Consider the following 23,595-nt stretch of genomic DNA (forward strand, 5'->3'; position numbering starts at 1 on the left):
ACATTGGTGAATATGTTCTCCCATTCAGTGGGTTGTCTTTTCATTTTGTTGATGATTTCCTTTGATTTGCAAAAACTTTTTAGTTTGATATAGTCCTAGTCATTTATTTTTTTCTTTATCCCCTTGCCTGAAGAGACATATCAGAAAAAATATTGCTATGAGAAATATCCAAGATTTTACTGCCTATGTTTTCTTCTAGGATTTTTATGATTTTGAGTCTAATATTTAAGTCTTTAATTCATTTTGAGTTTGTTTCTGTGTGTGGTATAAGATGATGTCTAGTTTCATTTTTTGTAAATATCTGTCCAATTTTCCCAACATGATTTATTCAATGATTATCTTTATCCTATTGTACGTTCTTGCCTACTTTGTCAAATAGTAATTGACCATAACAGTGTAGGTCTATTTCTGGGTTCTCTCTTCTGTTCCACTAATCTGTATCTCTGTTTTTAGGTCATTATGGGCTTTTAGTATAGTTTGATACCAGTTAGTGTGATTGTTCCAACTTTGTTCTTCTTCTTCAAGATTGGTGTGGCTGATGGGGGACTTTTGCGGTTCCACATACATTTTTGGTGCATTTGTTCTAGTTCTGTAAAATACACCTTTGGTATCTTGATAGGAATTGCATTGAATCTATAGATTATTTTAGGTACGATGGACACTTTAATGGCATTAATTCATCTTATACATGAACATGGTATATGCTTACACTTATTTGTATCTTCAATTTTTTTCTTCTGTGTCTTATAATTTTAAGAGCACAGGTCTATTATATCCTTGCTTAAATTTACTCCTAGGTTTTTTTTGATGCAATTGTAAATGGGATTTTTTTTTAGTTTCTCTTTCAGATTGTTAATTATTGGTGTATGGAAATGCAACTTATATCTAAGTATTTTATTTTGTATCCTGCTACTCTACTTAATTTATTCATTTATTTATCAGTTCTAGTAGAGTTTTTTTTGGTGGAATCTCTATATATAGTATCTGCATATACAGTATCTCTATATACAGGGATAGAGATCCCTGTACAGTATCATGTCATCTGCAAATAATGACAGTTTTACTTCTTCTTTTCCTATTTCGATGACTTTTATTTCTTTTTCTTGTCCGATTGCTGTGGTTAGGACTTTCAGTACCATGTTGAATAAGAATGGTGAAAGTGAACATCGCTGTCTTGTTCCTGATATTGGAAATGCTTTTAGTTTTTGCTTCTTGAGTATGATGTTGGTGGTGGGTTTGTCAAATATGACTTTTATTATGTTGAGATATGTTTCCCCTATTTTACTAATAGTTTTTTATCATACATGGGTGCTATATTTTCTCAAATTCTTTTTCTGCATCTATTGATCTGATCAAGTGATTTTTATTCTCTATTTTATTTTTGTGGTGTATCACATGAATGATTTGCAAATATTGTACCAACCTTTCATTCCAGCAATAAATTCTACTTAATCATGGTGTATGATCTTTTTAACGCATTGCTGGACCTGATTTGCTATTTTGCTGAGGATTTATTATCTATGTTTATCAGGGCTATTGGCATAACATTTTCTTTCTTTGTAGTATATTTATCTAGTTTTTGAATTAGAAATATGCTGGCCTTACAAAATGAGCTTGGGAGTTGTCTCTCCTCTTGAGTTTTGGGGAATAGTTTCAGAAAAGATGAGTGTTAATTTTTCTTTGAATGTTTACCAAAATTCTCCTGTGAAGCCATCTCATCCAAGACTTCTGTTTGATGGAAGTTTTAAAAAAATTACTACTTAAATTGCACTACTTGTAATCTGTCTATTCACACTCTCTGATTCTTCTTGATTCACTTTCAGAAAATTGTATGCTTTTAGGAATTTACCTATTTCTTTCAGATTGTCCAATTTGTTGACATATAGTTGTAACATTTTTGTTGTTGTTGTTTTTAACAACCCCTTGTATTTCTGTGGAGTCATTTGTGATGTTATTTATTTGGGTCTTCTCTCTTTTATTCTTGATGAGTCTGGTTAAAAGTTTGCCAATCTTGTTTATGTTTTCAAAAAACAAACTCTTGGTTTCATTAATCTTTTGTATATATTTTTAGTCTTTGTGTCATTTATTTCCACTCTAATTTTTGCTAGTTCTTTTCTTGTACTCACTTTGGGCTTTACCAGCTGTTCTTTTTCTAGTTGCTTTAAGTGTAAAGTTAAATTGTTTAATTGAAATTTTTCTTGTTTATTGAGGTAGGCTGCAATGCTATGAATTTCTCTCTTAGGACTGCTTTTGTTGTGTCCCATAGATTTTGAATTGATGTGTTCTCATTTTCTCTTGTTTCAGGGTATCTTCTGACTTCTTCCTTGATCTTACCAATCATTTAGTTATATGTTATTTAGCCTCCATGTCTTTGTGTGTTGTTCTTTCTTTTTTTGTGACAGATTTCTATTTTCATACTTTCATGGTCAGAAAAGGTGTTTGATATAATTTCAACCTTATTAAGTTTATTGAGATTTGTTTAGTGTCCTAACATGTAGTCTATCCTAGAAAATGTCCCAAGTGTACTTGAAAAGAATGCACATTCTGTTGCTTTGGGGTAAAATGCTCTGAAGATATGAATTAAATCTACCCTTTCTTTGTGTGTCATTTAAGGCCACTGTTTCCTTGATGACTTTCTGTCTGGAAAATCTATTCATTAATGTTGATGGGATATTAAAGTCCCCTACTATGACTGTATTACTGTTAATCTCTCCATTTACGTCCATCAAAATTAGCTTGATATATTTAGATGTGCCTATGTTGGGTACATAAATGTTTACAAGTGTTATATCCTCTTGCTGGATTGCTTATTTTATCACTATGTAGCGTCCTTCTTTTTCTCTTACAACATCCTTAGTTTTACCGTTTATCTTGTCAGGCAGTAGTATTGCTACTACATCTTCTCCATTTCAATTTGCATCAGTTATCTTTTTCCAACCCTTTAGTTTTAGTCTGTGTGTACCTTTCATTCTGAGGTGGTTCTCTTGTAGAGAATGTATATATAGGTTGTTTTCTTATCCATTAAGCTGCTTTATGTCTTTGGATGGGATCATTTAAGTCATTTACATTTAAAGTGATTATTTTCCCTGCCCAGATAGCTCAGTTGATTAGAGCATTGTCCCAATATACCAAGGTTGAAGCTTTGTGCAGTGGGAGTATTGTAGCCAATGAGGTTTATCTGAGGCGTGATTATTGTCAATACACCAAGGTTGAGGGTTCAGTTTCAGGTCAGGGCACATACAATCAACCAATGAATGCACAGATAAGTGAAACAACAAATCAATGTTTCTTTCTTTCCCCCTCTCCCTTCCTTCCTTTCTCTGTCTCTAAAATCAATCAATATAAAAATAAAGTGATTATTGATAGGTACATATTTATTGTCATTTTATTCTTTTAACTACGTTCCTCTGCATTTTCCCTTTTTTTTCTTAAAGAAGACCCTTTAACATTTCTTGTAATAGTGTTTTTTTGTGGTAACAAAATCCTTTAGATTTTTTTTTTTTTTTTTTTTTTGGTCTGGGAAACTATTTCTCCTTCAATTTTAAATGATAGCCTTGCTGGGTAAAGTAGTCTTGTTTGTAGGTCCTTGCTTTTCATCACTTTGACTATTTCATACCAATCCCTTCTGGTCTGAAATGTTTCTGTTGAGAAACCAGATGACAGTCTTATGGGAGTTCCCTTATAGGTAACTAACTATCTTTGTCTTGTTGCTTAAGATACATTCTTTGTCTTTTACCTTTGCCATTTTAATTATGTGTCTTTTCTTTTTAAAAAGACTTTGTGTATTTATTTTTAGAGAGAGGGAAAGGCAGGGAGAAAGACAGGGAAAGAAACACTGTTGGGTTGCGTCTTGCATGAGCCTCAACTGAAGACCAGGCCTACAAGCTAGGTACGTTCTCTAATCAGGAATCAAACCAGCAAATTTTCACTTTGTAGGATGACACTTGACCAACTGAACTATGCCAGTCAGGGCTATTTACGATGTGTCTTGGTGTGGGCCTCTTTGATTTCATCTTGTTTGGTACTCTTTGAACTTCCTGGACTTTTGGGTCATTTTTCCTTCACCAGGATAGGGAAGTGTTCAGTCATTACTTCTTTAAATGGATTCCCGATGCCTTGCTCACTCCCTTCTTTTGGTACATCTCAATGTGGATATTGGTATGCTTAATGCTTTCCAAGAGGACCCTTAAATTATCCTCATTAAAATTTTTTTTTTCTTTTTGCTGCTCTGATTGGGTGTTCTGCTACCTTGTCTTCCAAATCACTGATTTGATCCTCTGCTTCATCCAGCCTGCTGTGTATTTCTTCTAGTATATTTTTCATTTCAGTCATTGTATTCTTCATTTCTGACTGGTTATTTTTTATCGCTTGTATGATTTTTTTTTACATTGTTGTAATTCAAAGTTCCTTGTAGTTCTTGCTAAGTTCCTCCAGCATCCTTATAAACATTGCTTTGAACTGTATATCTGGTAAATTGCTTGCCTCCATTTCATTTAGCTCATTTTTGGAGATTTCTCATGTTCTTTCACTTGGGGCATGTTTCTCTGTTTCCCCATTTTGGCTGCCTGTTTGTGTTTGTTTCTATGTATTAGGTAGAGCTGCTTTGATTCCCAGTCTTGGTGGGATGGCCTGATGTAGAAGGTATCCTGTGGGACCCTTGGACACAGTCTCCTTGATCACCTGTGCTGAGCGCTCCAGGAATGAACCTTATGTGGGTTATGTGGTTCTTCTTGTTGTAATTAAGGCTTGGTTGCTATGGGCTCATTCATGTGTGAGTTTGACCCTCAGGCTGGCTAACTGTGAGGATCAACCCTGACCACAGTGTATAAACTGCCATGCAGGTGCTGACCACATAGAGCAGAGTTTGCCTCAGCAGGGTCTGGCTCCTGTTGAGGTCTCCCTTTGGGCATGTTACTTGTGAAGCTAATTGGATCCTGTTCTGATGATATCTGAAGCTGGCCACTAGGTGAGTTGGTTCTGGGGCCTGTTGGGAGGGACTAGGGTACAGGCCAATATCAGACACTACCTGTGACAACCTGTTTGTAGCTACAAAGCAATCCACAGTTTGTAGCTGCCTTTGCTGGGCTTGGCTGCACATGGTAAGGATCAAGCTCTGCACCAAGGCTGGCTTTTGCCAGCTTTGGATCCTGGGGGTAGGTCAGCAAAAGAATTAAGGAACCCTGAGGTTCGCATCTACCTGCCTCTGTTTGCTGGCTGCTGGCTCAGTCACTGAAAAAGTCTCTGGTGGTACTTAAGTTGCATGAAATAGGTTTTTAGTGAGTCACCAGGTATAGGTGAGAAGTGTTCACCAGATCTATATAGGTTCAAACTTGGTACCAGTCTGAGGTCACTCGGCAAATGTCGTAGGGTATCAAAGTCTAGCTGTCACCTGCTGGGTGCTTGCACACATTTGTGGTGGGGTGGTATCACAGGAAATTGTCAAGGTGAGGCCAGCAGAGTTTACAAGGCCAAAACAGACCAAGATTTGGCTGTGTGAAGGAAGGGCTCTATACTGGTCTGGTGTATAAGAAAAAAATTTCCTCCATCATCCAGACACACAAGTCAGCCTATGCCAGATTCTGCCAGGAGCTCAATCTCAGCAGGGCAGAGCTGCTGGGAGTCAGGAGAGTAGTGGGTGCTGGCCAGTCTTTGGGGAAGGTGGAGGGTGTGGCCACCTTCCCAGAGCCACACAAGTCAGTCTGTTCTGGATTCTTCCCAGACCTTGGCAGCACTGGACCACCAAGAGTTGAAATAATGGGCTACTGGGATCCTAGAAAATTGGGCTAGTGGATTTTTGGTGAGGGGGACACACCAGTCAGGTTGACGAGAAAGTCAGGGGACTAGTGGCCTTCCCTGAAGCCACATAACCCAGTTACTGACACCTCCTGAGTTGGCCCACACCTCTATACCCAAGCTTAGGTAGCTGACTTTTCAGGAGGGTGTGAGCTCTAGAGGGTGGGTTGACAGAGGGTCCAGAGGGTGTGGCTATTGCTTTCCCCCAAGCTGAATATGGAGGGGAGTGCTTCATCCAATAAAGATGGCATCTGCGGTGAGTAGAGTAACTCTGCTCAGGAAGTACCAGTGGCTGTCCCCTCAGCTCTGTTCCAGAGCCACAAACCTTAGTCTCCTCACACAACTCTAGTTTTTCTGTCCTTCCTCTACAAGAGACCAGGGTGAATGGCTATGAATGAGATTTTGTGTGTTGGCCCTTTAAGAGGATGCCTGTGTCCAGCAGACTTTGTCTGTCCCTGACAGAATCCTCACTGATTTTCATAGCCAAATGTTATGTGGGCACCTCTTCCCAGCTTTGGAAAGCCTGGCTAGGGGTCAAGACCCTAAGTTTCTCAAGGGGAACCTTTGCAAGTGAGATATCTCTCCAGGCTCTTAGCTGCTGTCCATGGGAACAGGGGCAACCCTTCTGGCATGTCCATACTTCCTACCAGTCTTGATGTGGCTTCTTCTGTCAGCCCTTGGTTATAAGACATAATCTTCATTTGGTTATTCAGGTTGATTGCTCTATATTTTAGTTGTAATTCCAGTTTGGTCCTGGGAGGAGGTGAATATGGCTTCCACCTACTCCACAGCCATCTTGGATCTCTGAAAATGTTTCATACCTATTTGTGTTGTGTAAAAAAAATTCTCTGTCAATAATATAATCTACTAAGCTATCCATAATTCTATATAATGTGTTGATTAGATAGTCAAGAGAAATAATACTGAGATTGCAAGTTCACAGACTTCACAAAAGAGGTCAAAATAACAAAAACATAAATGTGGATAGGGGTAAAAATAGTAGAGATTTTAAAATGTGTTTGAAGTTAAATGACCATCAACTTAAAATAAGCTGCTATAGAAAGAGCTTCGTATATATGAAGCACATGGTAACTGTAGACCAAAAATCTATGAGAGATGTATAAGAAATAAAGAGAAAGGAATCCAAACGACACTACAGAAAGTCATCAGAATACGAGAGAAGAGAGCAAGAAAGGGACAGAGAATTTTAAAAACAATCAGAAGACAATTAATAAAATGGCAATAACTACATACTTATGAATAGTTACTTTAAATGTAAAAGGACTAAATGTTCCAATCAAAAGACAAAGGGTGGCTGAATGGATAAGAAAACAAGATCCTGACATATGCCGTCTACAGGAAAACCATTTCAGATCAGAAGACACACACAGATCAAAAGTAGATGGATAGAAAAAGATATTTCATGCCAAGGGAAATGACAAAACAGACTTTAAAACATGGTCACAGATTAGCAGAAGAATGAAAAACAACAAAGCACTTGTGAATGTTCCATTTGAATTCCTTCCTTCCCATGGAAATCTAATAAGTTCATTTTCACATGGGAACCAAAATGAAGAATAGAAATAATCACAAACATAAGGTCAAATTTAACTCCTACTGTTCCATCTCCAACTTTGTGCCGAGTTACTACAATTTGTCCTCCTGCACATTTCCAAATATTTCAAGACAAACTGACAACCCCACCCCATACCTGCACACAGGCCAGGAGGGCCACTAAAAAGCACAGCCCTGAGGAATAGTTTTTCAAGTGTAGTAACCTGCAGTGACACATCACTATACCTGGAACACACTGAATCAAGTTGGCGACCATAGCACTAAAATGTGCCCGGATATCTTTAAGAATTTCAACTTCTTTGTCATTTTCAGCTTCTAGCAGCATACGGGTCAGGTCCACGTATTCTAAGAACAAAGCTCCAAGGGCTAATGTATCCCGTTCTAAGGCTCCATTTGTACTAGAATAAAGGACAATGAAATTTTAGATGCTCAGTCTTCATGTCAAAGTGTTACATGCTCCACAGAAAATAAGATTCATTGTCAGAACTGACACACTACATTTGTTTTTGACCTATAAGCAGTATAAATGTAAGAAAAAACCCCCAAGATTTTTGGACTGAGTAAAAGTTAAAGGTAATATATTTTAAAGAAGACAGAGAATTAAAAGAGACAAAAGTAGACCAGTGTGGTGAGCAGAGATCGACTCAGGGGAATTTTGACACTACCTGTCGCTTATTACACCAGCGTCAGCCAGAAGTTCAAAAATTCGAAGTAACTGTAGTCTTAACAAGTCCCGGCGTTCTCGGCGTTTCTTGTTCTGTGCAGAAAAAAGTTACATCATTCATATACATGGGCAAGACAATAGGATCTTTGTTTTAGGAAACTCTTTTGAAGAAAAGCATAACCCACTCCTTTTCAATAATCTAAAGATAAAAGACAAAATACATTTTTCTTCCTAACCCTTAGAGACAATGCTTGCTATTACAGGAGTAAGAGAAAGATCATGGGACGGCATTGGCTTCAATAAATATTTATAAGGTGTAAGTATTCAGAATAAGGCTCAATTTCTAGGTGCTCCAATGTCTGTGGAAAGACAGGAGCATGTGAATCAAGTGGAAAGGGAGAGTGACCACAGATGCGCCCACCAATTTCTATCATGGAGCTCACGTGTCCTCACTCAAACTGCTCAGTTTTTGTTATTGCTCATATCTTATCTACTCTATGGGGAGCATCTTTTTGTCTTTGGTGGCATTTTATTTCTTTTATCTTGCTACATTAAAAGTTTATCCTTTTCAGAGTTCATTTCGGGGAAGATAATGGTGAGGAAAGTCTTTCATATGCCAGACGAAACAAATAGTATTCTTGACCATCACCAACTTGTAAAAAAACAAGCAAGCAAACTAAAAACCAAAATTCAATCAACTCAAACATCCTGCAAAAAAAAATGTAATATCTTAATATATAGACAACTATTTAGGTTGCTTTGCTTTCAAATATTCAGGACACAAATTTTTTTAAAGTAGCAATTACACTAGATAGTCAAATATTGAAATATAAGGAAAATTTAGAGAATTTGGATATAGGTTCCAAGATGGAGACAGAGTGGGACGGAGTGGATTCCATTTCCTTGAACACATGGGAGAAAATCCTGGCTGACCTACGGAGGAACAGTGCAAACAGTCAACAGTTCCCCGGCATATATGGAAATAAGGGACCAGAAATCTTGACGGTCACAGGAACTCCAGAGGGTAGGGAAATCCAGACGGTAGGGAGACGGCTGCCGGCTGCCGTACCGTAGAGTCTCAGGGACCGGAGCAAAGACAGGAGCAGCAGGGGCCTCAGCCAGCGCACAGTGCGGAGTCCAGTGCCTGGCGCGCCTCCGCAGGGGCCCAGTGCTCAGGCCCGGCTCCCAAGCGTCTCCCGAAAGGACCCTCTGGGAGCCCCAGGCCTGCGGAAGGGTCCTTGAGGGAGAGCTGGGTAATCAGCTCCCTCCCTCCCTGGCCAAGCAAGGTTGGGCGCCAGGAGAGACTTGTTTGCTAGAGTTTGCAGAGAGGGTACTAAGGACAAAGGGCTGAGATCACCCGTGGAGTCTGGTCGCCAGCCCCAGAGAATTGAGAGGCGCAGTGTGGGGCTCTGACTCCGATAGTAAACGGTCTGGCTAGGGAATTGAGCTGTTCTGAGAAGCAGGTTTTCTAAAGAAGAAAGTTTTTGGAGTGTAAACTGAAGGTTTCTTCTACGACAGCTGCCTGGTCTGCTCCCCACCCAGCCTGGCAGGGAACACCACGTGGGGTAGAGGACCTGGAGTTCCCTCACAGAACTGGGACAGGTCTGCGCAGAACCCTCAGGGGGAAGGCAGCCTGGTTGGCGCTCATGCGCATGCACGCCCCACAACCTAGCCCTCAGTGATAAACCCTGGGAAAAGAGCGCTATGAGGAAGTCCTAGATCCCCTTTGTGTGGGATCTAGGACTTCCTCATAGGACTTTGCTGGGGAGAGGCACCGGTTTGGCTCTTGGGAGGGCGCTCACCAAAAGACCATACCAATCACCCCTCATCCTGCCGCAGCCAGAAAAACCAGTTTGGCCAGTTTGAAGCCAACAAGAGATTTTTTTAAAGTAATCTTTTATCTTTTAAATTTTATTATTGTTTTATCTTTCAATACTTTTCCCTCTCTTTTCTTCTTTTCTGTTTTATTCCTTCTTCCTTTCTTTCCAAACTTATTGCTTTTTTTTCTCCCTTCTCCTGCCTTTTTTCTCTTTTACCCACAAGTGACACAAAAAACTTGGAACTGCAAAAAGACCAGAGTTGGACCCAAAGAAGAGGCATCCCAACAGTAGAGACATAGACACAAATTTCACTTTGCTATAGCAGAGAAGCCACAAGTTGCTGCATATTTGTATTATTATTATTATTTTTTCATTATTCTCACTTCTGTTATATTTTAATAGTATCTTTGTATTCCTCCTCTTTCTGTATAGGTTTCTTTGCCTTGGCTGGTTATATTGTATCATTTGACAGGTTTCTCCTGTTCTCTCCTCCATAGTGTACTGCCAATTTTCTACACTTCAGGCCACGTGTTTTTATTTAGCACACTACCCAAAGTTATATGCCCCCTATTCATGTTATCCAGATCACATAGAGTGATCAACAATATGATTTTTGCTCTAATATTATTATAAATAATAGCTGTTCTATACAACTGTAAATACTTCACAAGACATCTCCCGGATCTTAGCCCACTTTACAGGTTCCTGAATTCTATTATTGTAGTGATTAACTCTACTTGCTCACAGGCTACACCTATTTACTATCCTTTACTTTCACCTTACCTCAGAATCTGACCTCCCAAAACCTCACTGCTTTCTAGGTCCAACTCACAAGCCTTCCCTCTCCAACAAGAGACTTATCTTGTGTCCATCCTCTCTTAAAAGTGGCAAGCTAGGTTGAAGATTACAGTTAACACTATATATAGCCTAAAGATCTTCTATCTCTTCTCTACCAGCTGTGACTGTAAATATCACAAAATACTCTTCTGCTGCCATAAACCATTCTGCCTCTCACTCCAACTGATCACACACACACAAAGAAAGGAGTAGGTGGAAGCGAAGAACATCAAGATACCTGCAGGGGACTGCACCACTGAATCTCACAGCTATTCTGCCACCGAAGTTCACACCATAAACTCAGGGAGTCAGAACAGATCAATTTGAGAAGCTGAGGCTAACAAGAAGAGTCTCACAAACAATGGGAAGACAAAGAAACAATGCCCAAATGAAAGAAAAGGTGGAAGTCTCAGAAAGAATGTTAGATGAAAGAGAGGCAAGTCAACTATCAGATATTGAATTCAAAGCACTGGTTATCAGGAAATTCAAAGAGCTCACAATGAGCTACCAGAAACTAGAGGGGAGCCACAATTAACTCACTGCAAACTATATCAACATGGAAAAGGAAATAGAAACTATTAGCAAGGGCCAAGAGGAAATGAAGAATACAATTTATGAACTGAAGAACACAGTAGAAGGAATTAAAAATGGAATTGATGAAGCAGAAGATCAGTTCAGTGAACTGAAGGACAAAGTAGAAAAAAACTCACAGAAAGAGCAGGAAATGGAAAAGAATCAGAAAGAATGAAGAGGGATTAAGAGAAATGCAAGACAATATGAAATGTAATAATATCCAAATAATAGGGATACCAGAAAGAGAAGAAGAAGAACAAGGGATAGAAAACCTATTTGAAAAAATAATGAGGGAAAACTTCCCTAATTTGATGAGAGAAAAAGTCACACANCTTCTGCTGCCATAAACTATTCTGCCTCTCACTCCAACTGATCACACACACACAAAGAAAGGAGTACGTGGAAGTGGAGAACATCAAGATACCTGCAGGAGACTGCACCACTGAATCTCACAGCTATTCTGCCACCGAAGTTCACACCATAAACTCAGGGAGTCAGAACAGATCAATTTAAGAAGCTGAGGCTAACAAGAAGAGTCTCACAAACAATGGGAAGACAAAGAAACAATGCCCAAATGAAAGAAAAGGTGGAAGTCTCAGAAAGAATGTTAGATGAAAGAGAGGCAAGTCAACTATCAGATATTGAATTCAAAGCACTGGTTATCAGGAAATTCAAAGAGCTCACAATGAGCTACCAGAAACTACAGGGGAGCCACAATTAACTCACTGAAAACTATATCAACATGGAAAAGGAAATAGAAACTATTAGCAAGGGCCAAGAGGAAATGAAGAATACAATTTATGAACTGAAGAACACAGTAGAAGGAATCAAAAATGGAATTGATGAAGCAGAAGATCAGTTCAGTGAGCTGAAGGACAAAGTAGAAAAAAACTCACAGAAAGAGCAGGAAATGGAAAAGAATCAGAAAGAATGAAGAGGGATTAAGAGAAATGCAAGACAATATGAAATGTAATAATATCCAAATAATAGGGATACCAGAAAGAGAAGAAGAACAAGGGATAGAAAACCTATTTGAAAAAATAATGAGGGAAAACTTCCCTAATTTGATGAGAGAAAACTCACACAAATCCAGGAATCACAGAGAGTCCAAATCAGGTGGAACCCAAAGAGGCCCACTGCAAGACACATCATCATTAAAATGGCAAAACTCCAAGACAAAGAGAGAATCTTAAAGGCAGCAAGTGAGAAACTGGAAGTAAAATACAAGTGAGGTCCAATAAGGTTAGCTACTGACTTCTCAATGGAAACACAAGCAAGAAGAGAATGGCAAGAAATATTCCAAGTAATGAGAACCAGAAGCCTACAACCAAGGATACTTTACTCAGCAAGGCTCTCAATCAAGATAGAAGGCCAAATAAAGAACTTACAAGACAAAAGAAGTCTAAAAAAATAGCCTCCACTAAACCAGCTCAGCAAGAAATGCTAAAAGGACTGCTTTAAGGAAGGCAAAGAGAGAGACAGAGGGGAACACAGGTACAAAAATGGCAGTGAATAAGTATCTATCGATAACACAAATGGATTAAATGCTCCAATCAAAAGACATAGAATAGCTGAATGTATAAGAAAGCATGACCCACACATATTCTGCCTACAAGAGACCCACCTCAGGACAAAAGACCCACACAGACTATAAGTGAAAAGCTGGAAACAAATTTTCCAAGCAAATGGACAAGAAAAAAAAGCCAGGGTAGCAATACTCATAGCAGACAAAATAGACTTCAAAAAAAGGGCCATAAAGAGAGACCCAGAAGGTCACTTCATAATACTCAGGGCAAGAATCCACCAAGAAGACATTAACATCATAAATATATATGCACTCAACATAGGAGTACCCAAATATATAAAGAAAATGATAGAGGACTTCAAGAAAGATATTGACAGCAACACAATTATAGTAGGGGATTTTAACACCCCAACTGTCAAAAATGGACAGATCTTTCAAGCAAAATATCAAGAAAAATATTACAGAATTAAACAACGTCCTAGATGAAAAGGACTTAACTAATATATATACAACCCTTCATCCCAAAGAAGCTAAATACACATTCTTTTCAAATGCACATGGAACATTTTCAAAGACAGACTACGTGATAGGACACAAAACGAGCCTCAACAAATTCAAGAATATTGAAATTGTACCAAGCATTTTCTCTGACCACAAGGGACTGAAACTGGAAACCAACCCCAAAGGAGAAAACCACAAACACTCAAAATCATGGAGACTGAATGGCATGCTACTAAACAACAAATGGGTCAAGAATAAAATTAAAAAAGAAATCAAAAAGTTTTTGGAAACAAATGAAAATGAACTCACAACAAACCCAAAACCTATGGGACACAGCAAAGGCAGTCCTGAGAGGGAAGTTCACAGCAATACAGGCCTACCTAAAGAAGATAGAAACATTTTAAACAAACAACCTAACCCTACACCTGCAAGAACTGGAGGAACAAGAACAATGACAGCCTAGAGAAAGTAGAAGGAAGGAAATAACCAAGATCAGAGCAGAATTAAATGACACAGAGAGTAAAAGAACAACTCAAAGGATCAATAAATCCAGGAGCTGGTTTTTTTAAAAGATAAACAAAATCAACAAGACTTTAAGTAGGCTCATCAAGAAAAGAAGAGAGAGGACCCAAATAAACACAATCACAAATGAAAGAGGAGAGATTACAACTGATGCCACAGAAATAAAAGGCATTGTAAGAAATTACTATGAAGAACTGTATGACAAGAAACTTGAAAACCTAGATGAAATGGACACATTTCTAGAAAAATATAATCTTCCAAAACTCAGTGAAGAAGAAGCAGAAAACTTGAACAGACCAATAACAGCAGATGAAATTGAAGAAGTAATCAAAAAACTTCTGTCACACAAAAGCCCTGGACCAGATGGTTTCACAGGAGAATTCTACAAAGCATTTAAGGAAGAGCTAACACCTATTCTTCACAGACTATTCCAAAAAATCCAAAAGGAGGGAAGACTACCAAGCTCTTTTTATGAAGCCGGTATCATTCTAATTCCAAAACCAGATAGAGACACAACAAAGAAAGAAAACTTCAGGCCAATATCGCTGATGAACATAGATGCTAAAATCCTCAATAAAATATTGGCAAATCGCATCCAACAACACATTAAAAAGATCATACACACGACCAAGTGGGATTCATCCCAGGGATGCAAGGATGATTCAATATCTGCAAATCTGTAATGTAATATATCATATAAACAAAAGCAAAGACAAAAAACACATGATCATATCAATAGACGGGGAAAAACCTTTTGATAAGGTACAACACCCATTTATGATAAAGGTACTCAGCAAAGTGGGAATAGAGGGAGCATTCCTCAATATAATAAAGGCCATAGATGAAATACCTACAGCCAACATTCATACTCAATGGGCAAAAACTAAAAGCTTTTCCATTAAGATCAGGAACAAGACAAGGTTGTCCACTATCACCACTTCTATTCAATATAGTATTGGAAGTTTTAGCCACAGCAATCAGACAAGAAAAGGAAATAAAAGGCATCCAAATCGGAAAGGAGGAAACAAAACTGGCATTGTTTGCAGATGACATGATAGTGTACATGGAAAACCCTATAGCCTCTACCAAAAAACTGCTCGAACTAATAAATGAATTTGGCAAAACAGTGGGATACAAAGTCAATATCCGGAAATCAAAGGCATTTTTATATACTAACAATGAATCAGCAGAAGCAGAAATCAAGAAAAAAATCCCATTCAATATAGCAAAAACGAAAATAAAGTATTTGGGAATAAACCTAACCAAGGAGGTAAAAGACCTGTATGCAAGAAACTATACAATACTGAAGAAAGAAATTAAGGAAGACACAAACAAGTGGAAACATATACCGTGTTCATGGATTGGAAGAATTAACATCATCAAAAGTTCCATACTACTCAAAGCAATTTACAGATTCAATGCAATACCTATTAAAGTACCAATGGCATATTTCACAGACATAGAACAAATACTTCAAAAATTTATATGGAATCATAAAAGACCCCGACTAGCAGCTGCAATTTTGAGAAAGAAGAACAAAGTAGGTGGGATCACAATACCTGATATCAAACTGTATTACAAGGCCACTGTAATCAAAACATCCTGGTACTGGCATAAAAACAGGCACATAGACCAATGGAATAGAACAGAGAGCCCAGAAATAAACCCAAGTCTCTACAGTCAATTAATATTCAACGAAGGGGGAAGTAACATAAAAGGGAGTAAAGATAGCCTCTTCAACAAATGGTGTTGGGAGAACTGAACAGCTACATGCAAAAAAGTTAAACTCAAGCACCAACTTACGCCATACACCAAAATTAATTCAAGGTGGATAAAAGATTTAAATATAAGCCATGAAACCATTAAAGCCCTAGAGGAGTGTGTTGGCAGGAAAGTCTCACATATTTCATGCAGCAATATTTTTACTGATATGTCCCCTAGAGCAAGGGACATAAAGGAAAGTATAAACAAATGGGATCTCATCAAAATTAAAAGCTTCTGCATGCCTAAAGAAAACAGTATCAAGATAAAAAGAGAAGCAACAGCTTGGGAAAACATATTTGCCAATGATACCTCAAACAAAAGTTTAATCTCCAAAATATACAGAGAACTCACACGACTCCTCTCAAAGAAGATGAGCAACCCAATTAAAAGTGAGCAAAGGACTTGAACAGACACTTCTCCAAGGAGGACATACAGAGGATCCAGAGACACATGAAAAGATGCTCGATATTGCTAGCTATCAGAGAGATGCAAATTAAAACGACAATGAGATACCACTTTACACCAGTCAGAATGGCTATCGTAAACAAAGAAACAAACAACAAGTGCTGGAGAGGTTGTGGGGAAAAGGGGACCCTAGTTCAGTGTTGGTGGGATTGCAGACTGGTACAACCACTATGGAAAACAGTATGGAATTTTCCAAGAAAACTAAAAATGGACGTGCCTTTTGACCCAGCAATTCCACTATTAGGAGTATATCCTAAGAACCCTGAAGCACCAATCCAAAAGAACCTATGCACCCCGATGTTAAGAGCAGCAGAATTTACAATAGCCAACAGTTGGAAGCAACCTAGATGCTCATTGGTAAATGACTGGATTAAAAAACTATGATACCCTTTGTAACATCATGGATAGAACTGGAAAGCATTATGCTGAGCGAAATAAGCCAGGTGGTGAAAGACATATACCAAATAATATCACCATTAACAGGAATCTAAACAACAAAACAAACAAGCAAGCAAAATATGAGCCAAGACACTCAAATATGGAACAAGCTGAAAGGGACCAGAGGGGAGAGGGGAGAGAATCACAGGGGAAAAGGGGAAGGACTCACAGGAACAAGTATAAAGGACACACAGAAAAAAACTAAGGGGGGTGGAAATGGGAGGGAGGTGAGGAGCACTGGGAAGGGTGGGCTGGGAAGGGAGTAAAAGACAGAAAACTGTACTTAAAGAATAATTAAATACAAATTTTTAATCAGAAAAAAAGAAATATAATGAAAATTTAAAAAACGAAAATATTAAGATTCCATGTCAAAAGCATGTTGGGGTGTTTTTATTCTTTAGGGAAAACCATGGGTTTGATTAAATTTTACACAAATGTCCAAACAAACTAAGTATCTTAATGACTTAAATTCAAAGTCTTACCTCTGGTCTTCGTTCCAGAGCTTCTTTCATTAATGGATGAAGTTCTTCTACCAATTCTCTACAGAAGAAAATGGTCATCATTTAAAATTCAGTATCATTGACACCAAACTTGTTACCAAACATATCCATTTAATTCTAAATCATTTTGCTTTTTCCACTTTGCTTCTGACATCAAAATTTCCCCTGGTCTTTCATTTCCTGATCATGTGGTGAATTAAGAGTAGGTAATGGCCTATACTTTGTATTATTGGTATTAATTCCAGTGCTATGTATTTATAATTTTGGCTCAATGCATTTGTTGACTTGATTTTGATTTAATGTTTTAGATTCCACTGTATCAAAAACCCTGTCTGAACAATTAACAATATTTTGCAGGAATTTTCTAAATTCAAAACATTTTACTACAGATCATGGACCTGAAGATATAGGAAGCTGAGTTGTGCACAGAAATGTCCAGTCTAATTAGAATATAAGAGACACGTGCAATTACCACAGCACTGCCTTTGGAAGTGTGTGCTCAGGGGAATGATTGGTAGTTGATTCTAAAATGAAGGCTTTTTGAAACTGCAGGGAGAAATTCCTTTATTTGTACTATACAACAAATGCAAATATGGCAAGTACTACAGTAGTGAGGTGGTCATCAAAACCTTTCTTTCTCTTGTGTAGTAAAAACAAAAGTTTGATTATGTTAATATAGGTTTTATATTACATGTATATACTTTACCGGTCCCCATTATGTCCATAACAAAATTATGAGATCTAGCTAGTTGGTAGGTATTTTGTTCATAGCCTGCTCCATGTCCAAAAAAGTTGTATTTTCTGGTAGAATATTTTGTGCCATTAGAAATCATTATCTGGGGAAACTCAAGGATATGAAGGTAAACCCTATTGGATTCTGCACTGAGATATAGAAAGCCTGTGTTGAATTCCAGATTTTTCCAATATATAGATATTGGATTTTTTGGTCAAAGATATAAAAAATAATATTAATGGATTCCTATCTCAAAGCAAACATTTATCAAATATTTACTATGTGCATTTTTATATTTAATCCTATTAATAAATCTATGAGATAGATTATATAATTATACTAATTTTTCTTAGTTTTATTAGAGAGATATACTACATTTTTATTGATTGTAACAATTTTACAGGGGAGGGCACTCCTACCAGATCTTTGTAGCTAGTAAGATGCATAAGTTACTTCCCTTAAGTAGTATTAAGAGGAAGAGATATGCAAAAAAGCCTCGGGTTCTTTGGGAAAGAATGTCTGGAAATTTCAGGAATTGTTTTTGTCATCTTGTAGTATTTCTAAGTGATGCTTTGTGTTAACTAATAAATAAGTAGTAAAACTCTAGTTAACTGGCATTCAAGTAATCAGAACATAAAATTACTTTTTCCTAAGGATAAAATCTGACTCTCTGAATAAATAATATAACTGATTTCTTTCAGTTGCCTCTAAAATGTCTCATTAATCTTTATTTTTCAAATACGGTTTCTCACTGATGCTTGGAGCTCTTTCTTTTATATTTGCATGAAAACTGTAAGATCTTATTTGCCTTTGTAGGCTTTCCTGATTAGCTAAAGTCATCAGAGGCAGCCCAACTAATATTTTATGATGTCTTTTTCAAAAGGCCTTGACAATTCCTCAGGTGGCATGGTTGTTCCATTAAAGGTGTGAAGTGAGTAAGGAATCCAGAAAGTGAGATATGATCTACTAAGGCAGCTAAAGCATTTTATAGGAAGATCCACTGGTGTAACAGATCACCCCTAAGTCCATTCTGCTAGTGCTTAACCTTTGAGAGCCAGTTGTAGAAATGGCTGATAAGCAAGCACTTCTTATTGTGATCTTAAAGGCTCTGGACAGTCTGGGTAACTGGGCATTGACACTGAATTTTTCTTACAGTTACTGAAAACAAAGCTTGCAAGTGAGATAAAATCTGAGGGGTAAAGTCAAAGTTGCAATGACAAAAAATGAAATGTGAGGCAGCTGCAAGCAGTGCTTGTTTCATGCATGTCAGCCAGGGGACACAGGAAACTGCACCAAGCCTAGAGACTGCAGGCACTTGTCACCACCAATGCAGACTTGTGCTACAAACCGGAACCATGACAGTGGCAGCACACATAAATGTACAACAACTTATTAAAACTACTATACCTGAAAACCAGGGAATTTGTCCTTCCAAATCCTAAAACTAAGGACTCTGTGATCTCAATGCCCTCTAGTCTCATCAAAGGCACCAACTGCTTTAACAGCACTCCCACCGAGGGTGTGCCTGTGGCCTGCAACAAATAGATTAAAGTGAAAAAGAGGTCACATGATAATGGATGCTTCCTTTGATCAAATGGTGATTCCACTACAACAGCTTCAAAGTGCTGAATCACTTCCTAAGGCCCGGCTATCATTTCAGGAAAAATAACACAATCTATACATTCTAACACAGCACAGTGAATGCATTTCCCATCTGGGACACAAATTCTAAAGACCTTTTTCATTATAATAGTTTCTTATAAACAAGCAAATTAAATCTACAAAACTTATCTTTAATACAGTAAGTTAACAAGACATGGTTTGAAGGTGAGGAGTGACAGACATGTGGTATGCAGGACATGAACAAGACCTCAGGGCACTAATAAACACAAGTCACTGTGGTCTTCAGAGAAGTTTGCTCACTTCTCTTTATCTTCTGCTGCCCACTTGTCATGGAGGAATAATAAACTGTGCAAATAAACATTCAATGGAATTTAGAAACGTGTAGAGTGAAAATCTGATCCCATATACTCCAGATGGCAGGTATAGTGCAATGTGCACTGTGAACTCTAGACACACAAGCTAAGAAAAACCTTATAGAATAATTCTTCTGAAGCATATCACATCACCTTGTTATCGTAGCTCACTGTACCATCAGGTGTGGTCGCCATTATTTCTGGAGTTGAAGCTCTTAAGTGTCCCGGGCTCATGATACTGGGCTTTGCAACTCCAAAGCAAAGAATGAGGTAATTTCTCCACAAGGTAATACAGTTGTCTCCACTGCCAGCAGTGCTGGTTTTCTTGGCATTGATTGGACTACTAGAAATACGGAGTTAAAAACAAGTTCTGGATTTTAAATATCACTTACTGAGTAAAGATTCTACGAAGTACTCAAATAGAGAGCTTTAGTAATAAGTCAAGGATAAGGCTCAGATAAGGAACATCACTACTAGGTGGGAAGCTGAATAGAACTTCCAGGACATTTTCACCAGTAAGGTCCAAGATTCTATACTCAGACAATCACATTGGTTATTATAGGAGAAAAATAATTATCCTAATCTCTTGTATAAAATAAAAATGTAAGAGAGCAAATGATGAGAAGCAAAACAGAGGGAAGCACGAAGATCTCTTACTTGGGGTCCACCAGAGGCATGACTGACTGGAGCCGAGTGAAGGCATAGGGCCAGGCATAGCTGAGGGCCGTGGGGCAGTGCTTGGGCAAGTTCTCCTGCCGCAGGAAACTGAAGAGGCAGAGGACCCAGGGGTCTTTGACAGACTGAGCAAATATCCAGACATGGGACGGGCTCTTCACATCGTAATGGCTGTTGACCAGGACTGCATTCCACTCCACCAACCACTGAAGATCTACGCTGTGGGTCAGTGGTAAGGTGGCCTGCAGGTGCAAGTAGGTAATAAGTCAACATCCCACTGTAAACTCCAGGTCTTCATTATGGCTTTTCCTGACCACCTCTGCAATGGACCATGCTGTGACTGATACCTCCTCTCACTCCTACCACACAAGACCTTGGTTTGAAGCCATAACTGCTTCCCAAGATAGATGACAAGGAGCCCAAGTGCAGGGGTTAAGGACAGGGGCTGTACTTTGTGTAGCTCTAATGTCACACAACACTGTGCATTGGTACACAGACGCCACTCACTAAATAGTTGTTGAACAAATACATGACATTAGTTAATTCAAACTTGACCATAGATTTGTCATTTTAAAATTCTGAAAAGTTATTAATCTCTGAGATTCATAAATATGCTTTTAATTCCCTATAATTAGATTATATATTTATATTTTAAGCTATGATGTTGACTTAGGGAGATGGATGAATGAAGTCCCTTTTATGAAGGACATTTTATTAATGATTTTTAAGGTAAGATACCTATTTATTCTTGTTTTATGACATCAAGCCAAAATAACACTTTCTAAATGTTTTGAGAGATCTATCTAACAAATAAGTTCTTATATTTCATTTTCTTTTAAGCCCGGAATATCAAAGTTTGAAATGATGCAGTTGTTATGCCAGGAGAGAAAATTGCCTTCATGTTTGCTAGACATTTAAAGTGACCCATTTTCTCTGCTGCAACTCTCTAGGAGTCCCATGGGTCAGAGTGTCCCACCAGTGTCCTCAGTGGCTAATGGGCCAGAAGAGATTCCAGCCCAGGCTCTGCACAAAACCTGGGAAAACCACCAGACACACCTGAGTGCTTCATTTATGACTTAGGGATTATGATGCAGCTCTCATTGAACCTTTTACGTGAATTACACAGGTAAGGGATGTAAGAACACCCGGCACAGAGCAGCCACTGCTTCTTCCCCCAGCATCCCCTCCCATGCATCTTTTGAAGTGCAGGGTTGCTGACCTAGTTAACCTGGCTCAAGGTTTTGACTCTGATAAACACAGAACAAAATCACACAAGTAAAATATAACCTGTAGGGAAATAAGATATGTGTACAAAACAATTACATTTGATTCTTCCATTCCATGTTTAAGCAATTTGAATTTCTAAAAGCATTAGTTAGTCTGTGCTGCATGGCTAGCAATTTTAGTCATCATCATTATCACTACCATAGCAAGAATAAGGCTACTAAAAATAGGGATCTGTGTTCAATTTTAGTTAGGAAAGACCACAAAATACTCACAAGGGTCTTTAGGTTTTGTAATCACTCGTAGCTATTTGTCAATTAATTCTGTATTCCTTTATAGTTATTTGACAGGAATGCACAGGGGGCACTGGCAGTGTGGATTATCCAAGCAGTCAGGATTGTCCTGCCTCTCTTCAGCTATGGAGCTGAAATTAGTCTGTGTTCCATTGCTGCACTGCACTGATTTTTTTAAAATTATTTTTTAAATAATTAAAATCTGTGTCAGTTTCTCTTCTACTTGTTTAGGAAATTGAAAGCTGCCAATGGGCTCTTTATACAAAAGAATGTATCTGTGTAACGGATAAGCTCTGCTAGGGTCCAAGTCCAGTTAAGGTCAAGTCCAGACCTAACACTTCCTTCTGTGTGACTATGGTCCTGTGTTCCTTAATGTTTTTGAGTTTTGATAATTATGAGGGTCAAAAGATAATAAATGTGAAAGCAACTTATAAACTGTAAAAGCACCCTGTAAATGTAAGCTCCACATTGTGTTAAGTACAATAAGTAATGTGAATTAATTTTCTTAAAGAAGCATGAGCAATTCTTCTTGAAATTGTAGTTTTCAAAATATTATTTATATATCTAAGGCTCAAATTTTGTTCAAAATTTATCTGAACATCTCCTAAGCCAGTATTTGAAAATCAACTTGTTTTCCTAAGTACTTTTGTATCAGTTTATTAATTTATAAACCTCTGAATTCTTTCACATCATTTTTCTTTGTTCCTCTTTTTCCAATAGGTCCAGAGCTTATACTCAAAAAACGACTAGCAATCAGAATCAAGTGAACTTACCGATTCTGAAACTGCCACATGAACAAAACTTTCGAGAACAGAAGGACTTAGCTGATCCATGACATCAATCATAGGCCTGTCGTCGTCCTGCACAAAGGGGAGGCAGTTACTCTTCATGGCAAAGTGAATCCTCCCCTCCAGCCCACTCCCTTTCTAGTACGTGAAGCAGAGCAGCCTGCAAAATAGTGATAAGGGGTTTCCCACAGAAAACTGAGTGTCATGATGGTGAAAGGCAGTGGATAAAACTTTCCATGATTCTGAACTGAGTCTCTCAAGTTTCAGTGCAAGATAATTAGAGCTCCCATTTCACATGGTATTAAAAGGACACGTACCTAAATTTCAAAAACTCATTCATGTGCACAAGAGTCTAAACACCAGTACGAGACAATATTCACTGCAGCACTGGTGCCATTATTTTAAGGGCCAGAAATCCCATGAAAGTGTGCTTTGCCAGATTCTAAAATGCTACTTACTGAAGTCACTTATTTGCTAAAAGAACTGATATATTGTTGACTGTGATTGATTCAGTCCCCTTAGAAACTGCATCGGAAACTGACCACATACTCTCTGTGGCATCTATGTGGTATACAACTATTTGGTAAAAGAAGCAAATTGGAACAGGCATGAGAGAAAGTATCACAATCATATACTTTATAATGTCATCCTCCTGATATTCCAAGTACCCATGTGGCACCATGCACAGCTGTTAGAATATTATTGACTGTCTTTCCTTTGCTGTACTTTACATCCCCGTGACTGTTTTGTAACTGCCAATTTATACTTCTTAATCCCTTCTTCTACATGATTAGTATGTAAACATATACATCACACACATGTATATATAATATATGTAAATATATGTAAACACACACAGGTAATATATTTACACATATATAAAATATAATATATAAATATATGGATGTTTGCCATCCTTTATTATAGAG

At 38.0% G+C, this 23,595-nt stretch overlaps 1 protein-coding gene across 4 annotated transcripts in view; it reads right to left on the reverse strand.

Annotated features, from left to right (window-relative positions):
- Nucleotides 1-23,595, reverse strand: part of FRY (FRY microtubule binding protein) — a 449,099-nt gene that overhangs the window by 171,189 nt on the left and 254,315 nt on the right. For all 4 annotated transcript variants that reach the window (XM_037037290.1, XM_037037291.1, XM_037037293.1 and 1 more), the window contains exons 20-26: nt 22,652-22,738; nt 20,344-20,603; nt 19,840-20,029; nt 19,118-19,242; nt 16,960-17,017; nt 8,034-8,125; nt 7,594-7,766 (exon numbers count right to left, since the gene is read on the reverse strand). In XM_037037290.1, the coding sequence (XP_036893185.1) occupies nt 7,594-7,766; nt 8,034-8,125; nt 16,960-17,017; nt 19,118-19,242; nt 19,840-20,029; nt 20,344-20,603; nt 22,652-22,738 (985 nt within the window). The remainder of the gene's footprint in view (nt 1-7,593; nt 7,767-8,033; nt 8,126-16,959; nt 17,018-19,117; nt 19,243-19,839; nt 20,030-20,343; nt 20,604-22,651; nt 22,739-23,595) is intronic.

Source organism: Sturnira hondurensis, unplaced genomic scaffold (assembly GCF_014824575.4).
Source record: "Sturnira hondurensis isolate 20B ecotype Veracruz unplaced genomic scaffold, ASM1482457v3 Scaffold0022910, whole genome shotgun sequence".
In the NCBI taxonomy this organism is placed as follows: domain Eukaryota; kingdom Metazoa; phylum Chordata; class Mammalia; order Chiroptera; family Phyllostomidae; genus Sturnira; species Sturnira hondurensis.